Source organism: Chrysochloris asiatica, unplaced genomic scaffold (assembly GCF_000296735.1).
Source record: "Chrysochloris asiatica unplaced genomic scaffold, ChrAsi1.0 scaffold00157, whole genome shotgun sequence".
Lineage (NCBI taxonomy): Eukaryota > Metazoa > Chordata > Mammalia > Afrosoricida > Chrysochloridae > Chrysochloris > Chrysochloris asiatica.
This window is the reverse complement of record NW_006408675.1, coordinates 7834119-7847116: the sequence shown is the minus strand read 5'-3', so window position 1 is coordinate 7847116 and position 12998 is coordinate 7834119. Positions and strand designations below refer to the sequence as shown.

Below are 12998 nucleotides of genomic sequence, written 5' to 3'. Positions count from 1 at the left end.
GTTCTGGAATACAGGGATTGAGGCATGGTTTGAATGGGTAAAAGAGGGGAAATAATGTTAAGATGCTTGTGTGCTTGAATCTTGGTTTCCCTTGCTACCATTGTAAAATAGGCATTTGAAGGGGAGAGAAAGAAATAGCCAGCAATATCACCATAGAAAGCTTGTAAGTCTGTCATCTACCTATAACTGATTGGAATACCTAAATAAAATGGGGCTACAATGTGCCCAGTGAGGAAGCTTCCTGCAGAGCCTCTGCATTTCATAAAACCATAGGTGGAATCCCAAACCCCATCCAGAAGCTTCCGAGGTGGGAAATTTCCACTTGAAAGGACAAGCAATCCAACCTGGATTGGCTAGAAGAACAGAAGGTATTTCTTCAAAGACAGACCGGCAGGAAAAATCAAAAACAATAATGGCAGACCAATTGACTACTACAAGAACAAACAAGTTGTTTGCTTGGGAGCTATCAAGGCAAGTGGTTGGGTCCCCTCAGGGCAAACCCCTTTTCCAAGACTGACTCAAGAGGAATACACGAGCAGGCATGTGGTCTGGCTGGTGACCGCGCTGGTCAATGATAAGGGGAAGTGGGGGGAAAACAGCAATGAAGTTGTGAGCTGTGTCTGACCACGTATTCAATAGACTCCTGTGAACCCGGATGGAGACCTGATCGGCCAGCAGTGTGGCAAGACATGGGGACTCCTGGGCCCAGAGACAGTGACATAGCCACAGAGTATAGAGTGATGCATCCAGCTGATATGAAGTGAGAGGAGATGCACAAGAACACCCATACTTGCAGATGGTATCCATTTGACCTGGCTTCAATGGCTGGATGATCAGAACTCGACTAGAGGAAGAAAGAAAAGGAAAAAGTAATCTGTGACAATTTTGATGAACTTGACCTATACTTATGTAGTAGCTCAAAAGAGGGAACAAATCTTTATAGCGAGGATCATCCCCACCCCCTCAGTGTGCAGGGTTGACAGAGGTGGGCAACTTAGACATTGGCTTCCCAAAAGTGGGGGATACAAAGGCAAGAAGTGACTCGCTTACAAGCTTTCAAGAGGGATCCTAGTTCCAGAGGATGCGGGGTAGGTAGAATCTCCACTGAGTGGTTCCCAGTCTGCTTGAATGGGCCTGATGAAAGGAGATGGGGATAAAACTCTTGTGGTTCAATAGTGAATAATTGCTATCAAGACTAATTGTGAGGGTTGAAAATGTAAAGGTAGACATTTTGTAACAAAAGGAGGGAAGTGGTTGATTTTGTAGTCTGGGAGCAGAGGTTCCTGGGACCATCAAGGGAGAAAAGCGGAGTGCGGGACCCTATCCAGAGAAGCAGTGACACCAGAGATGGAGGTAGAGATGACGACGTGGAGAGTTGGAGTGGCTGGGGACTTTGGACTCAGGGAGTGAAAAGGTCTGTGTGCTGACAGCTGAGGGGCAGATTTGTGGGGTGTACCCTTCAGTTGTTTGGTGATTCATGGTGTGGATTGTTATCACTGCAATGAAACGAAATACGATACGATGAATGTAAAGCTAATGTTGTCCTGTAAACTATCACATAATTCACAATAAAAAAAGAAAAGACAGAGGTCAGAGTTTCTTAATGGTTACAAAAGGTAAGAGGGAAGAATGAGGGGAGGCAAGGAGGGTTATTTCTTCTATGAGCTTAACCAATGAATGTGATTGCTGTCCATAACTTGTATATCTATAAAAAGTTGAATTAGCAAAAAATTGTATGAGAATATTTACAGTGATGAAAAAGAAAGAAGAATAAAAAATAGTATCTACTGATGCTGGCTTATGTACAACCAAATACTTCATGGGATTTGATTTCTCTGTTTGCAGGTTCAGGGCCGTGATTTCATGGCACAACCAAAGTAAATGGCCTAGTAGCATATTTAGTGCTTCTCTTCAACCTCCTTGTTTGTTGCATAGTGCCTGGGGTAAGCAGTCATCCAAGGCACAACAGGTGGTTTCTAGTCACCTAAAGTGAGCGCAAAGAGCAACAGAAATAGGAAAAAGAATGCAATATATGTCTATTTTCTTTGGCTCATGACACCAGAAGAACTGGATAGAGCCTAGCTACCACCATTTAACATTTTGATCAAAGGTTTTATGAAAGAATCCTGATCAAAAAGGAGAAAATGGGAAACAGAATTTCAAATTTTCATGAAATCCAGACTATTTGGAGTCATTGAGCCTTGTTGAACTCCTGACACTATTGCTTTGATATAATCTTTAATCCACAATATCCCCTGACGTCTTGTTAAACCAATTTCTGCCTTGAGCATTGTTCTATTTTAAGATTGATCTCTTTGTTGTTGTTAAATGCCGTCAAGTCGGTTCCGACCTATAGCGACCTTGTACAGGGTTTCCGAGGGTGTAAATCTTTATGGGAGCAGAAAGCCTCATCTTTCTCCCGCGGAGCGGCTGGTAGTTTCGAACCACTGACCTTAAGGTTCGCAGCCCGATTCGTAACCACTACGCTACCAGAGCTCCTAGGGGATAAAATTAACAACAGCATCTTGAAAGATTAGGTAGAAAATTTAAGAGGGTAGTGAGTTTATGTTAGTGGCATATGAGCAACTTAGAAAAGAAGGTTGAAATTGATGGTTGCTGTTGGGTGCTGTGGAGTTGTTTCCAATTCATAACGAATTTATGCACAACAGAACAAAACTGCCTAGTCTTGCGCCATCCTCAAACTTATTATGTGTTTAGCCCATTGCTGCTGCCACTGTGTCAATCCATCTTGTTAGGTGGTATCTCGCTTTTTTACTGACCATCCACTTTACCAGGGACTACTCTTCAGGGACTGGTCCCTCCTGGTAGCATTTCTGAAATATGAGAGAAATTTTGCCATCGTAACTTTTGAGGAGCATTTTGGTTGTTCTTTCTTCTAAGACAGATTTTGTTCTACCCGCAGTCCGTGGTCCTTTTAATAATCTTCTCCAACACCATAATTCAAATGCATCACTTCTTCTAAAATCTCCTTATTCATTGTCCCAACTTTCCCCATGACTTGTGTGAGGCACACCTTAGTCTTCGAACTCTAATGTCTTTGCACTTGAACACTTTAAAGAGGTCATGGTTATATACTATAAAGAGCAAAATTAGTGTCCATCGATTTTACATGTAAAAATTGTGTTCTGTGTATTTTGCTAACAACAAAGATAAATTAAGAGGTTAATTTTTACCAGATCTTGATAGAAAAATCTTATATCTCATCATTTTGTTTCTTTATTTGTGAAGCTGAAGAATTACACATTTTTGTTAGCCAATTATAAATTCTTTTGCTCATATTTTGAGTGAAATCTTAATGATCTGCTTATTGACATATTGACAATATTAAGAACCTTATCCTTTTCTCATCATTTTATTATAACTATTTTTATCCCAATATGTTGTCTTTTTAATTTTTAGTGTTTTTGACTTAATGTCATTTAAAATTTTATATGTCAATTAATCTGATGATCTTTTCCTTTCCATTGCTTTTATGTTAAGAAGTCTTCCCCCATCCTGAAGTCTAAAAAATAATTTATATGTACTTTCTCCTCTTTTATGTGGTTTTATTTTTAATTTCTTTTCTTTTTTTTGGAGTGAGCCATTTGTTTATTCTAGGAACTCTGGTGATGCAGTGAGTGATGAAGTGCTTGGGTACTAACTGAACCGCCAGTAGTTCGAACCCCATCGCCACTCTGAAGGAGAAAGATGTGGCAATCTTATTCTGTAAAGATTTACAACCTTGGAAAGCCTATGGGGCAGTTCTACCCTGTCTTGTAGGGTTTCTGAGAGTCAGAAGTGAGTCGATGACAATGAGTTTTATCTGGATGTTCTAGGGTTTATTTTAGAATGTATTTCATCTTTCCATGGAAAGGAGCCTCCTGCTTCCAAGTGAATCTTGTTTTAGTGCTCACAGGCTTCTTTGTCATGAAGTTAAGCTTCAGCTGCACTAGCCTCACCAGGTTCACACTGACATAGATGGTCTCAATCTGAGAGGCACACTGAGGTGTGTTACATTTACTGTTAAGAAATGAAATGGATAATGATTCAGAATCATTAAGACATCTTTTTTTTTGTTTTTCCCCCCAGCTTGGTGTGTGCAGTGAGTTACACAACTCAGAGTGGAGAAAAAATGTATTTTAGAAAATTCTTCAAATTTCAGGTATTAAATATGACAATGATCAATTGTTTTTAGATTTTTTCCTCCTGAAAGTATACACTTATTTATTTTCAAAGAAAACAAGCTCCAAATACAGCAGATAAGCTGCATATTTATGGGTTTGTTACATCACTTGTTACTGTGTTCTGTTGAGGTGATTCTGACTCCTAGTACCACTATAGTAACTGCCCCACAGGTCTTCTTTGAGAGACTATCATCAGTACTTTTCTCTTACAGAGCCACTGATGGGTTCAAATCATTGGTCTGTCTTTTAGCAGTGGAGTGCTTTAACCATGGCACCACCAGGGTGTCCTTGTCATTATTAGCACTCTAAAATCAGACTAAACTGTGCTAAATAAAAGCAAAGCAAAATAACTTTGCCAATGTTTCGGGAATGCAATTTGAAGGTTTTTATGTGAAAGAAAAGTTTGTTTTCATGACATGCAAAAACACACAACATAGAAATGAATGTATGTAGTATCAAATTTCTAAAGAAGTATTTAAAAGAGAGATTGATAACTTGGGATGAGTGAACCTAACTTGCTTCAAGTCTACATGAGGCACTGAAATTGTAGGTAGGAATTTGTATTTATACAACTTTCAAAGACTGATTGAAAACCACTGGTTAACCCAGTGTATGTGTTTACGTCAGGGGGGAAGGTGGAATGAATGCTCTTTTTATCTACAGATAGGTAATGGTGTTATGTACTTAAAAGATATATAAAACTTAAGTTTGTTTTATAAGTAAAAAAGTATTATCAGTAGCAAAATTGCCTTTGGTTTGCTGCAGAACTCAAGTATCTTGAATGACTTAGTTTTAAAAGGATCCATTGTTTTGTTTATTGTTTGTTTATAAGCATTTTTATTGTGAACTATAACATAGGTATAGAAAATAAATGCATTCAATTTAACAAAATGTTACAGAGTGAACACCCATGTAATTTTCATCCTGTATAAAATAATGGTGGTCTTTAAAAACTGCATTTGAGGCTTGTTTTGCTTTTTTATAAGTGTTACATGCCCACTGGGGAAGTCTTTTACAATTAATACTGGGTAATGACTTTGATGAGTCCTGGTGTGGCTCTTGTGGGACTGCAAAGCGGTTCAGGCTCACTAGCTGCTCCTCGGAAATCCTACACAGAGTCAATCCTATACAGAGTTGCTATGAGTCGGAACCGATTAAATGGCACGTAACTAACAACAATATAAACCCTGTGATTAAATACAAATGTCTGGTCAAATGGTAATAAGGGTCTACTCTGAGTGATGTGCTTTGTTTAACCAGGTTCTCAAACCACTAGATGTGAAAACCAAATTTTACAATGCAGAGGTAAGTGTTGGGCACCTAATGGGATTTTAAATTAAGCATTAAGATCTTAATTTACTAGAAGTCTGATTTATTGCATTTCTCATCATAATTAAGTAAATTACTATAAGACTATATTACTTGTGAAAAAATGAGTATAAAATTTAATCAGCGTGAATCATTTGAACTTTTGGTCTCTTGTAATCTTTTTTCAACTTATGTGAAATCAGTGCTTCTTGATTTGTATTTTCATTGTTAATTTTGTGAGTCTTTCTAATTTTTCATGAAATGATTATATAGCTGCATTTTATGATTTTTGCTGTAAATATATTATCAATCTGATGAATATTTTAAGTGTCTTGAGTTTTTAAAAAAATAGAAGTACATGTAATGTAATGCTGCAAAGTAGATTTAGAATTTGTGTGTAAAAATATTGACAAGTAAAGCTCTGCACATTAATTTTTGTCCCAGAAAGTCACCAGGCCTGCCAGAGTAAGGTTGCTCAGTTTTGTGAATGACTTCCAAAACTTGGTAGAAACAAGTTTTGAAAAAAGAGAGAAGTAATTTTTAGAATAAAAGATCATGTATCTTCTATCCTAACAAAAGATATAAAACAGGATTTACCACAGGAGGCTTTGATTAGCTTTTGTCTAGAATATTCTATTCTATCTTTGCTTCAAGAGTGCTAGAAAAATTAAATTACTGTGCACTCCTCCCTGTTTCTCTACCTACCCCCACCCAATCATGTTTTTCATAGCATAGTGGTGATTTCAGAGATGTCCAAATATAGTATTTTGAAGTGAAGGTTATATATCTAATTCTCTAAAACCCTGTGAAAATCAGAAACATTTTTGGATATTCTATCATCAGCATTTGAGAATTTTCTTAGTGTAATGTTTGTAGTAAACTGGGAATAAATACTAGGATGTCTGAGAAACTATACCTGCCTATGGTGAAAGCCTTTTAGGAGAAAAAGGGGAAAAATGTATAAAATAGCAAAACTACCTTGGATAGTGTACAGGAAGTGTAAAGAGATGATATAAACAGTTGTGCTAGAGGCATTCTGGGATGAGATTTTGGATAGTCTGGAGAAGCTTTACAGAAGAGGAAGGGAACGACAGGGGAGCCTGGAGTACATGTTGAAACAGAAAAGTGTCAGAACAGTAAAAAGCTGGTAATGCACATGGAATAATGAGTACATGCTAAAGAACAGACATACTTAATGAGAGGTACTGCCTTATTAAGGAGATTAGTAAATGTTTATAGTTGACATTTCTTTGGGGAGAAGATAGGAGTTTTGGAAAATGACATTTGTTCCACATACTTTGTAACCAATAGTGTGTTGTTGATTAATTATAGTATAGCCATTTAACTTGGTGAGTTTTAAATAGTCTAATTTATTAATGTGCTAGAAAAGATTTCATCTGTAGTATGAGTGGAGAATGTTAATTCTGTTAGAATAGATTGCAAATAAATAGAATAGGTTAGCAAATAAAAACAAATAGGAATATAAGAAGGTTCTTTTTCTATAGAAGACTCCTAGAAAAATTATTAATTAAGCTATTTAAAATTTTCTTTGTTGAAAATTATGGTGATACCTTTGACACTTGTCATGTAGTTTTGTAACATTAATATTTGGAGTGACCTGCCAGCTAAATTTTTAAATTTCTAGTCATTTCTATGAATATAACAGCAAAATGCCCACCAAAAGAAAAAAAACCTAAAATTTCACCACACTAACAAGTAATTGAACTTCATTAAACCCTATTTTCTTTCAGTCATTACCACTTACATATCATAATCTGTTTTTTATAATCATAATAATAATTTCACTTGCTTCTTTTTCAGTTAACATTATATGCAAATATAACCTAAAAACTTTTTGCTAATTTTTTTAGTAAAATTCTGAATGTCTCAAAACAGACATCTCTTTAAATATCAAGAGTGAATAAATGGCATTTAGGATGTGTAGGATAAGCACTAGACTGCTGACTGCAAAGTCGGGGGTTTAAACCCACCAGATGCTCCTTGGAAACCCTGTTCTATGAGTTGGAACCAATGCGATGTCACATAACAATAGCAACAGTATCCCTCTGAGATACTCATTATTACCCATTGACCACAATTGGGATTTCTGGTAGATTGGAGGAGTCGTTCAACAACACTACCGTCAGTAGATGAAGCATATTGCTCTCTACTATTGTTCATGCCAGCCGATCTCAGAAACCCTATATAGGGTCATGATGGGTCGGAACCGACTCAGTGGCACTTAACAGTAACAACACTGTCTGTGAATACCTACAAGGGTGAGTCAAAAATTATCCACACTCCAATTATATTAAAACTTGTGTTGGCTGCACTGTCTTAGCGCTTTCCATTCAAGGTCACTGCTGTGCAGGTGTGATCATGGACATCTGGAAACATAATTTGGACAAATACTCGAAGTAAGGTAAAAGTTTCTTTTAAGCTGAGGAGAGTAATGGATTCATCACAAAGACATGGATTCACCACTAAGAGCCTGAAAGTGGCAGAGTATGGAATGGAAACATTCTTAATCGCCAACCAAGAAAAAGTTCAAAGGTCAACCATCAGTTGAAAAATTCTTATTTATATCTTTCTGGGATTCTCAAGGGCCAGTATTGAAATACTATTAGGAAAAAGTTTCAACCATCAACAGTGCTCATTACAGTGAGATGCTCACTGAGGAGCTGAAGCCTAAACACAGAGAACTGCTATCCTAGGGCATTGTGATCGTGCATGACGATGCACATCCTCACACCTCTGCACACACTGTTGACACATTGCAAAAACTTTGTTTTGAGGTGTTAAACCATCCTCCTGTTGTTCTGATCCTGCTCCAAAGGGTTTCACCTTTTTGGTCCCCTTCAAGGAAAGCAGCCCTTCAAAGATGAAGATTCACCTCTGATAAAGAAGTGAAGACAGCAGTGCATTTGTGGGTTGCAGCTCAACCTAAAGCATTTTTTATAAGGGAATATGAAAGTTTGTTGACAGATGGACAAAGTGTAGTGAAAAACAAGGACATTATGTTGGAAAATGATGTCTTTTCTCAAAGTTAATTAAAATAAATTCTGCGGCCAGAGTGTGGATAATTTTTCACTCTGTCTTGTATATTATTAGCACCCTGTTTGTCTCCACCATGTTTTTGATGCTGTTGGTAATAATAAGTGGTTCACCAATAGGAAAAGAAATTGCCTGAGAAACTTCATTGTAGTCTTCTAAGATAAAGAGTCCTGATGTGGCAGTGTAGGATAAGCACTGGACTGCTGACCACAGGGTTGGTGATTCAAATCCATCAGCTGCTCCTCGGAAACCCTATGCAGGGTCACTATGAGTGGGAACCAACTCGATGGCACTTAACAAGAAGATAAGAAAGTCTTAAAGAAGATTGGTGACATCAGAATGCCTTGGTCATGTACTTGGTATAGAATCTCCTGCTCGGTATTAGATAGAAATAAATATTAACTGGACATCTTCCCAGTGCTCAGGGAACTTACATCTAGTGGAGGAGACTGACGTGACATAACTGCAATATTGTTGTTAAGTGACATCAAGTCAGTTCTGACTCATAGCGACTAACTCTGTATAGGACTTCTGAGGCTGTAAATTGTTGCTGGAGCAAAAAGCCTCACCTCTTTCCTGTAAAGTGGCTGGTAGGTCCCAATCACTAATCATATAATGATTTATGATCTGAGGGAATAAAATATCATGAAGTACAAGCATCGTGGAGTCCTGGTTTGTTGCTGTAGGATAAGCACTAGACTGCTAACCTCAAGGTTGGCCATTCAAACCCATCAGCTGCTCCTTAGAACTTTTATATAGAGTCGCTTTAGTCGGAACCAACTTGACGGCACTTAGCAATCATTATACTGTAGGAAAACAGAAGTGAAAAGGATTTCCAGTTACATATTTGACAGAGAAGGTGATATTCAAGATGACCCCTGAAGAATAAATAGTTTTAGAGATACATACGAAAGAAAGACTCAAATCTGTTAAAAAAAAGAATAAACTGAAGTGGTCAAGACACGTTCCCCAAGTGGGAAACATGGAACTCTAAATCACCAAAGACTCACCAGGATAAAATAAGCTTCTTGTTGTTGTTGTTAAGTGCTGTTGAGTCGATTCTGACCCATAGTGACCCTGCAGTTCAAATGTCTTGCAGTCTGACGCATTAGTCCACAGCGCCACAAGTTGCTGTCAAGTCGATTCCAAAGCTTAGTGATCCTTTATATAGTTTCTAAGGAGCAGCTGCTGGGTTTGAACTGCCGACCTTATGGTATACAGTTCAGTGCTGATCCTAGAGCGCCACACCAGGAGTCCAAAATAAATTTGATGATGTTGTTACGTGCTGTCGAGCCTTTCTAACTCGTAGCGACCCTGTATACCATTTCTTAGAAGCAGGTGGTGAGCTGAACCACTGACCTTGCAATTCAAACTGACTTTGTGGTCGAGTGCTTATCCTATAATGCCACACCAGAAGCTAAATGGTTTTGTTTGAATATTAGCAAAAAAAAAAAAAAAATGACAGTTGCAGCCCACCCAGAGATGCCAGGGAAGATAGGCTTGCCTGTCTGCTTCTAAGAGGTCACACAGCCTTGAGAACTATGGAGCAGTCCATTCTGCTTACCTGGTTGCTATGAGTTAGAATCCATGGCAACCAACAACATAGAATTTATCTGTTTAGAATGGGAATAATAAACATCCATTCTAAATGATCTTTAGAGAGTTACAATGTAGGTTATTATAAAGAACTAGAAAGGCATGGACTATACCTCTCTCCTCTAAGATGTGCCCTTAAGTATTTGCTCCTGTTTAATTATCAGCTATAGTGTTCTTCTCTATACCATTGTCATTTAACCTGAGCAGTTTCACCTCTCTAGAGAAATAGTTTGTCATATTCCTTTATGTCATATTGCTTTCTGTTTACTTTCTTGTTCACTAATGCTGTCTTGTTTAGTAAATATTAAAAAAAATGCAGAAATGCATTTTATTTTAAAGTTATTCTTTTTCTTTAACATTTATCTCTGATTTTTCTAATTTTTCTTTTTTATTTTTCCATTAGAGTGACCTCAGTTCTGTGGTAATTTGATTTTTTTATTATAAAATTATATGCTTTTCTTACTTACCACTTATTGACTCTTCCTAATTAATAATCTCTCTACAAAATATAATGGAAAAGCAAAGTTAGTTGTGAATACCACATGTATAATTTCAGAGAACTGTATATAATTTTTATGCCATTTTTAAATTATATTGATTGTCTTAATTTGGGGGGGAGTGATCAAAAGTTAAATTGTTTTATTGAAGCAGTTCTTGCTTTTAGTGTTTCTTGAACTGTTTTTAAAACGACACCTGGTAACCCTTTTAAAAATGGCATTAGGATTATCAACACCTTGCTATAAAATATTTCTATTTTTCAATTTATTTAATGGATTATATCATTGAAATCCATCTTCAAATGCATGGTGATTTTAGTTTTAAGTATAAATCAGTTGAAAATGGGCCTTTTGACAGCAGTCACAAAAGAAAAGCAAATTTTTTAAAGTTGGCTAAAGTCACATTTTCAAATTTCTATTTCAGATAAGCAACATTTGCTCATGTGGCATTGTACATTTAATAACATCAAATGCCTCAGCACTGAATCCTAATCTTAATTTTTTTTTAACATCAAATCACTTTATACTAACTGTTCAGACTAACTTGGTTTTCCATTATGATGCTGCTTGTGTTTCTACCATTTTACATGAACTCTTCCTCAGTATATGCAGACAATTGCATTTTTAAAATTAAAATGTGGGTTTATGGTTTTGGGTTTTTTTTTTAAAGCAATGGATTGATGGGATATATTTCATTATTTTTTTCCTTTTTTTTGAGAAAAGGGAGTAGAATAATGCCCTTAATTGTACATATCTTTTACTGATAAATGGTTATTACTATTGTCATTTGTGTACATGTCAGGTTTAAAGAATTTGCTTTATCTTAGATAATCATTATTTTGTAATGTCATCATTTTAGTTTTACAAATGATATACATTATCCTGATTTTAGTATTTCAGAAGTTTGTAAGTGTCAAAATATTTTTAGTCGCAGGTTGTTTTTTGTGTGTATTTTTTAGTATAGAATTTTCAAATAAAATAATTCTTAAATATCCTTGGTTTACCATTTTTTTATGTAAGTTTTTGTTTCAAAGTTGAGCTAAGTTAGTCTATTATCCTTCAGTTACATAACGATAGTAATCAAATAGCATAAAAACGGCTATTTAACATAAACAATTAAAGAATTAAAATTTATATAAAATTAAATACTTAAAATATCTGATGACTGAAATGGTGCTGAATAGTATCTATATTCAAATCCATCACAGGGGCTACAAATTACCTTTCGTTTGATTTTAAAACTCAAAGATTGTCCAGTATAGTTCACATATGCTTTTCTAACCCTAAATATGAATGAGGGAGCTTCAAACGGTTTTCCATTGTCTTTTAATTCCATAAATGCTTTGAAGCCCCTTCGTATTAACAGAAACCAAGAAGAAATCAATGTCCATTTACAAATTGTTGTAATTAAAACATTAAATCCTTTACAATAGTGTTCACAATCCAAGTGATCACTGTACTAGCTTTAAAAAAGAACAGATTATCTTTCATTATATTATGGAACCATGGTGGCTCCATGTGATTAGCACCAGACTGGGAACCACAAGGCCTGCAGGTCAAGCCTGCCAGCTGCTCCACAGGAGATAGATCCGAGGCTTTCTGCTCCCACAAAAGATTTTTTTTTTTTTTTTTTAAAGCCTTGAAAACCCTATGCAAGGCTGCTATAAGTTGGAACCAATTCGACAACATTAACAACATATCACAAACTAATTATTGCACAGGTATATTCAGATAAAATATACATTAACATTTTAATTACTAAAAGATTTAGAATATTTGTGAATGAAATTCCAGTTAAATATTTTCCAAATATTAATGCAAAATATATTTGTTATCCCCCATCCATTGTTTAGTGAGGTATCAGTTGACTAACACTTGACTTTGCTCCTATTAATTATGTTGGGATGAAGATTTCTTTTCTTGCATTAATTATGATAACTTTGATTTGCAGGCATGAACTAATCACATTTGTGGTTAATATTTTTTCATATAGATCAGCTATTGTTGTTGAGGTAAATCCTTAATATACCATCACACTTTGGTGGGTATTTTTTTCATGCCCTCAGACTGATGAAGTATTTCTCGAAGCCCAGATTCAGAATATTACAAACTCACCAATGTTCATGGAAAAGGTATCATTGGAGCCATCTATTATGTACAATGTAGCAGAATTAAATTCTGTCAACCAAATTGGAGAAAGGTAAATTTGAACTGTGTATTAAGTATTTGTTTTTTCTTTTTTAAGTTTTTATTGTGAAATGAAAGATCGTTTACATGGGAGAACATCGGTTTTACACTCATCCTATCATATTTTATTTCACTGTAATGATTACAGTCCCCTCCATGCATCATTATTTAA

The 12998-nt window shown here is 36.0% G+C and overlaps 1 protein-coding gene across 3 annotated transcripts in view; it reads left to right on the top strand.

The window, feature by feature from the left end:
- Window positions 1-12998, top strand: part of TRAPPC13 (trafficking protein particle complex 13) — a 61577-nt gene that overhangs the window by 41595 nt on the left and 6984 nt on the right. For 2 of the 3 annotated variants that reach the window (XM_006870985.1, XM_006870987.1), the window contains 4 exons: window positions 4090-4162; window positions 5445-5489; window positions 10546-10563; window positions 12706-12839. In XM_006870985.1, coding sequence (XP_006871047.1) covers window positions 4090-4162; window positions 5445-5489; window positions 10546-10563; window positions 12706-12839 — 270 coding nt within the window. The remainder of the gene's footprint in view (window positions 1-4089; window positions 4163-5444; window positions 5490-10545; window positions 10564-12705; window positions 12840-12998) is intronic. The other variant, XM_006870986.1, reaches the window with a different exon arrangement.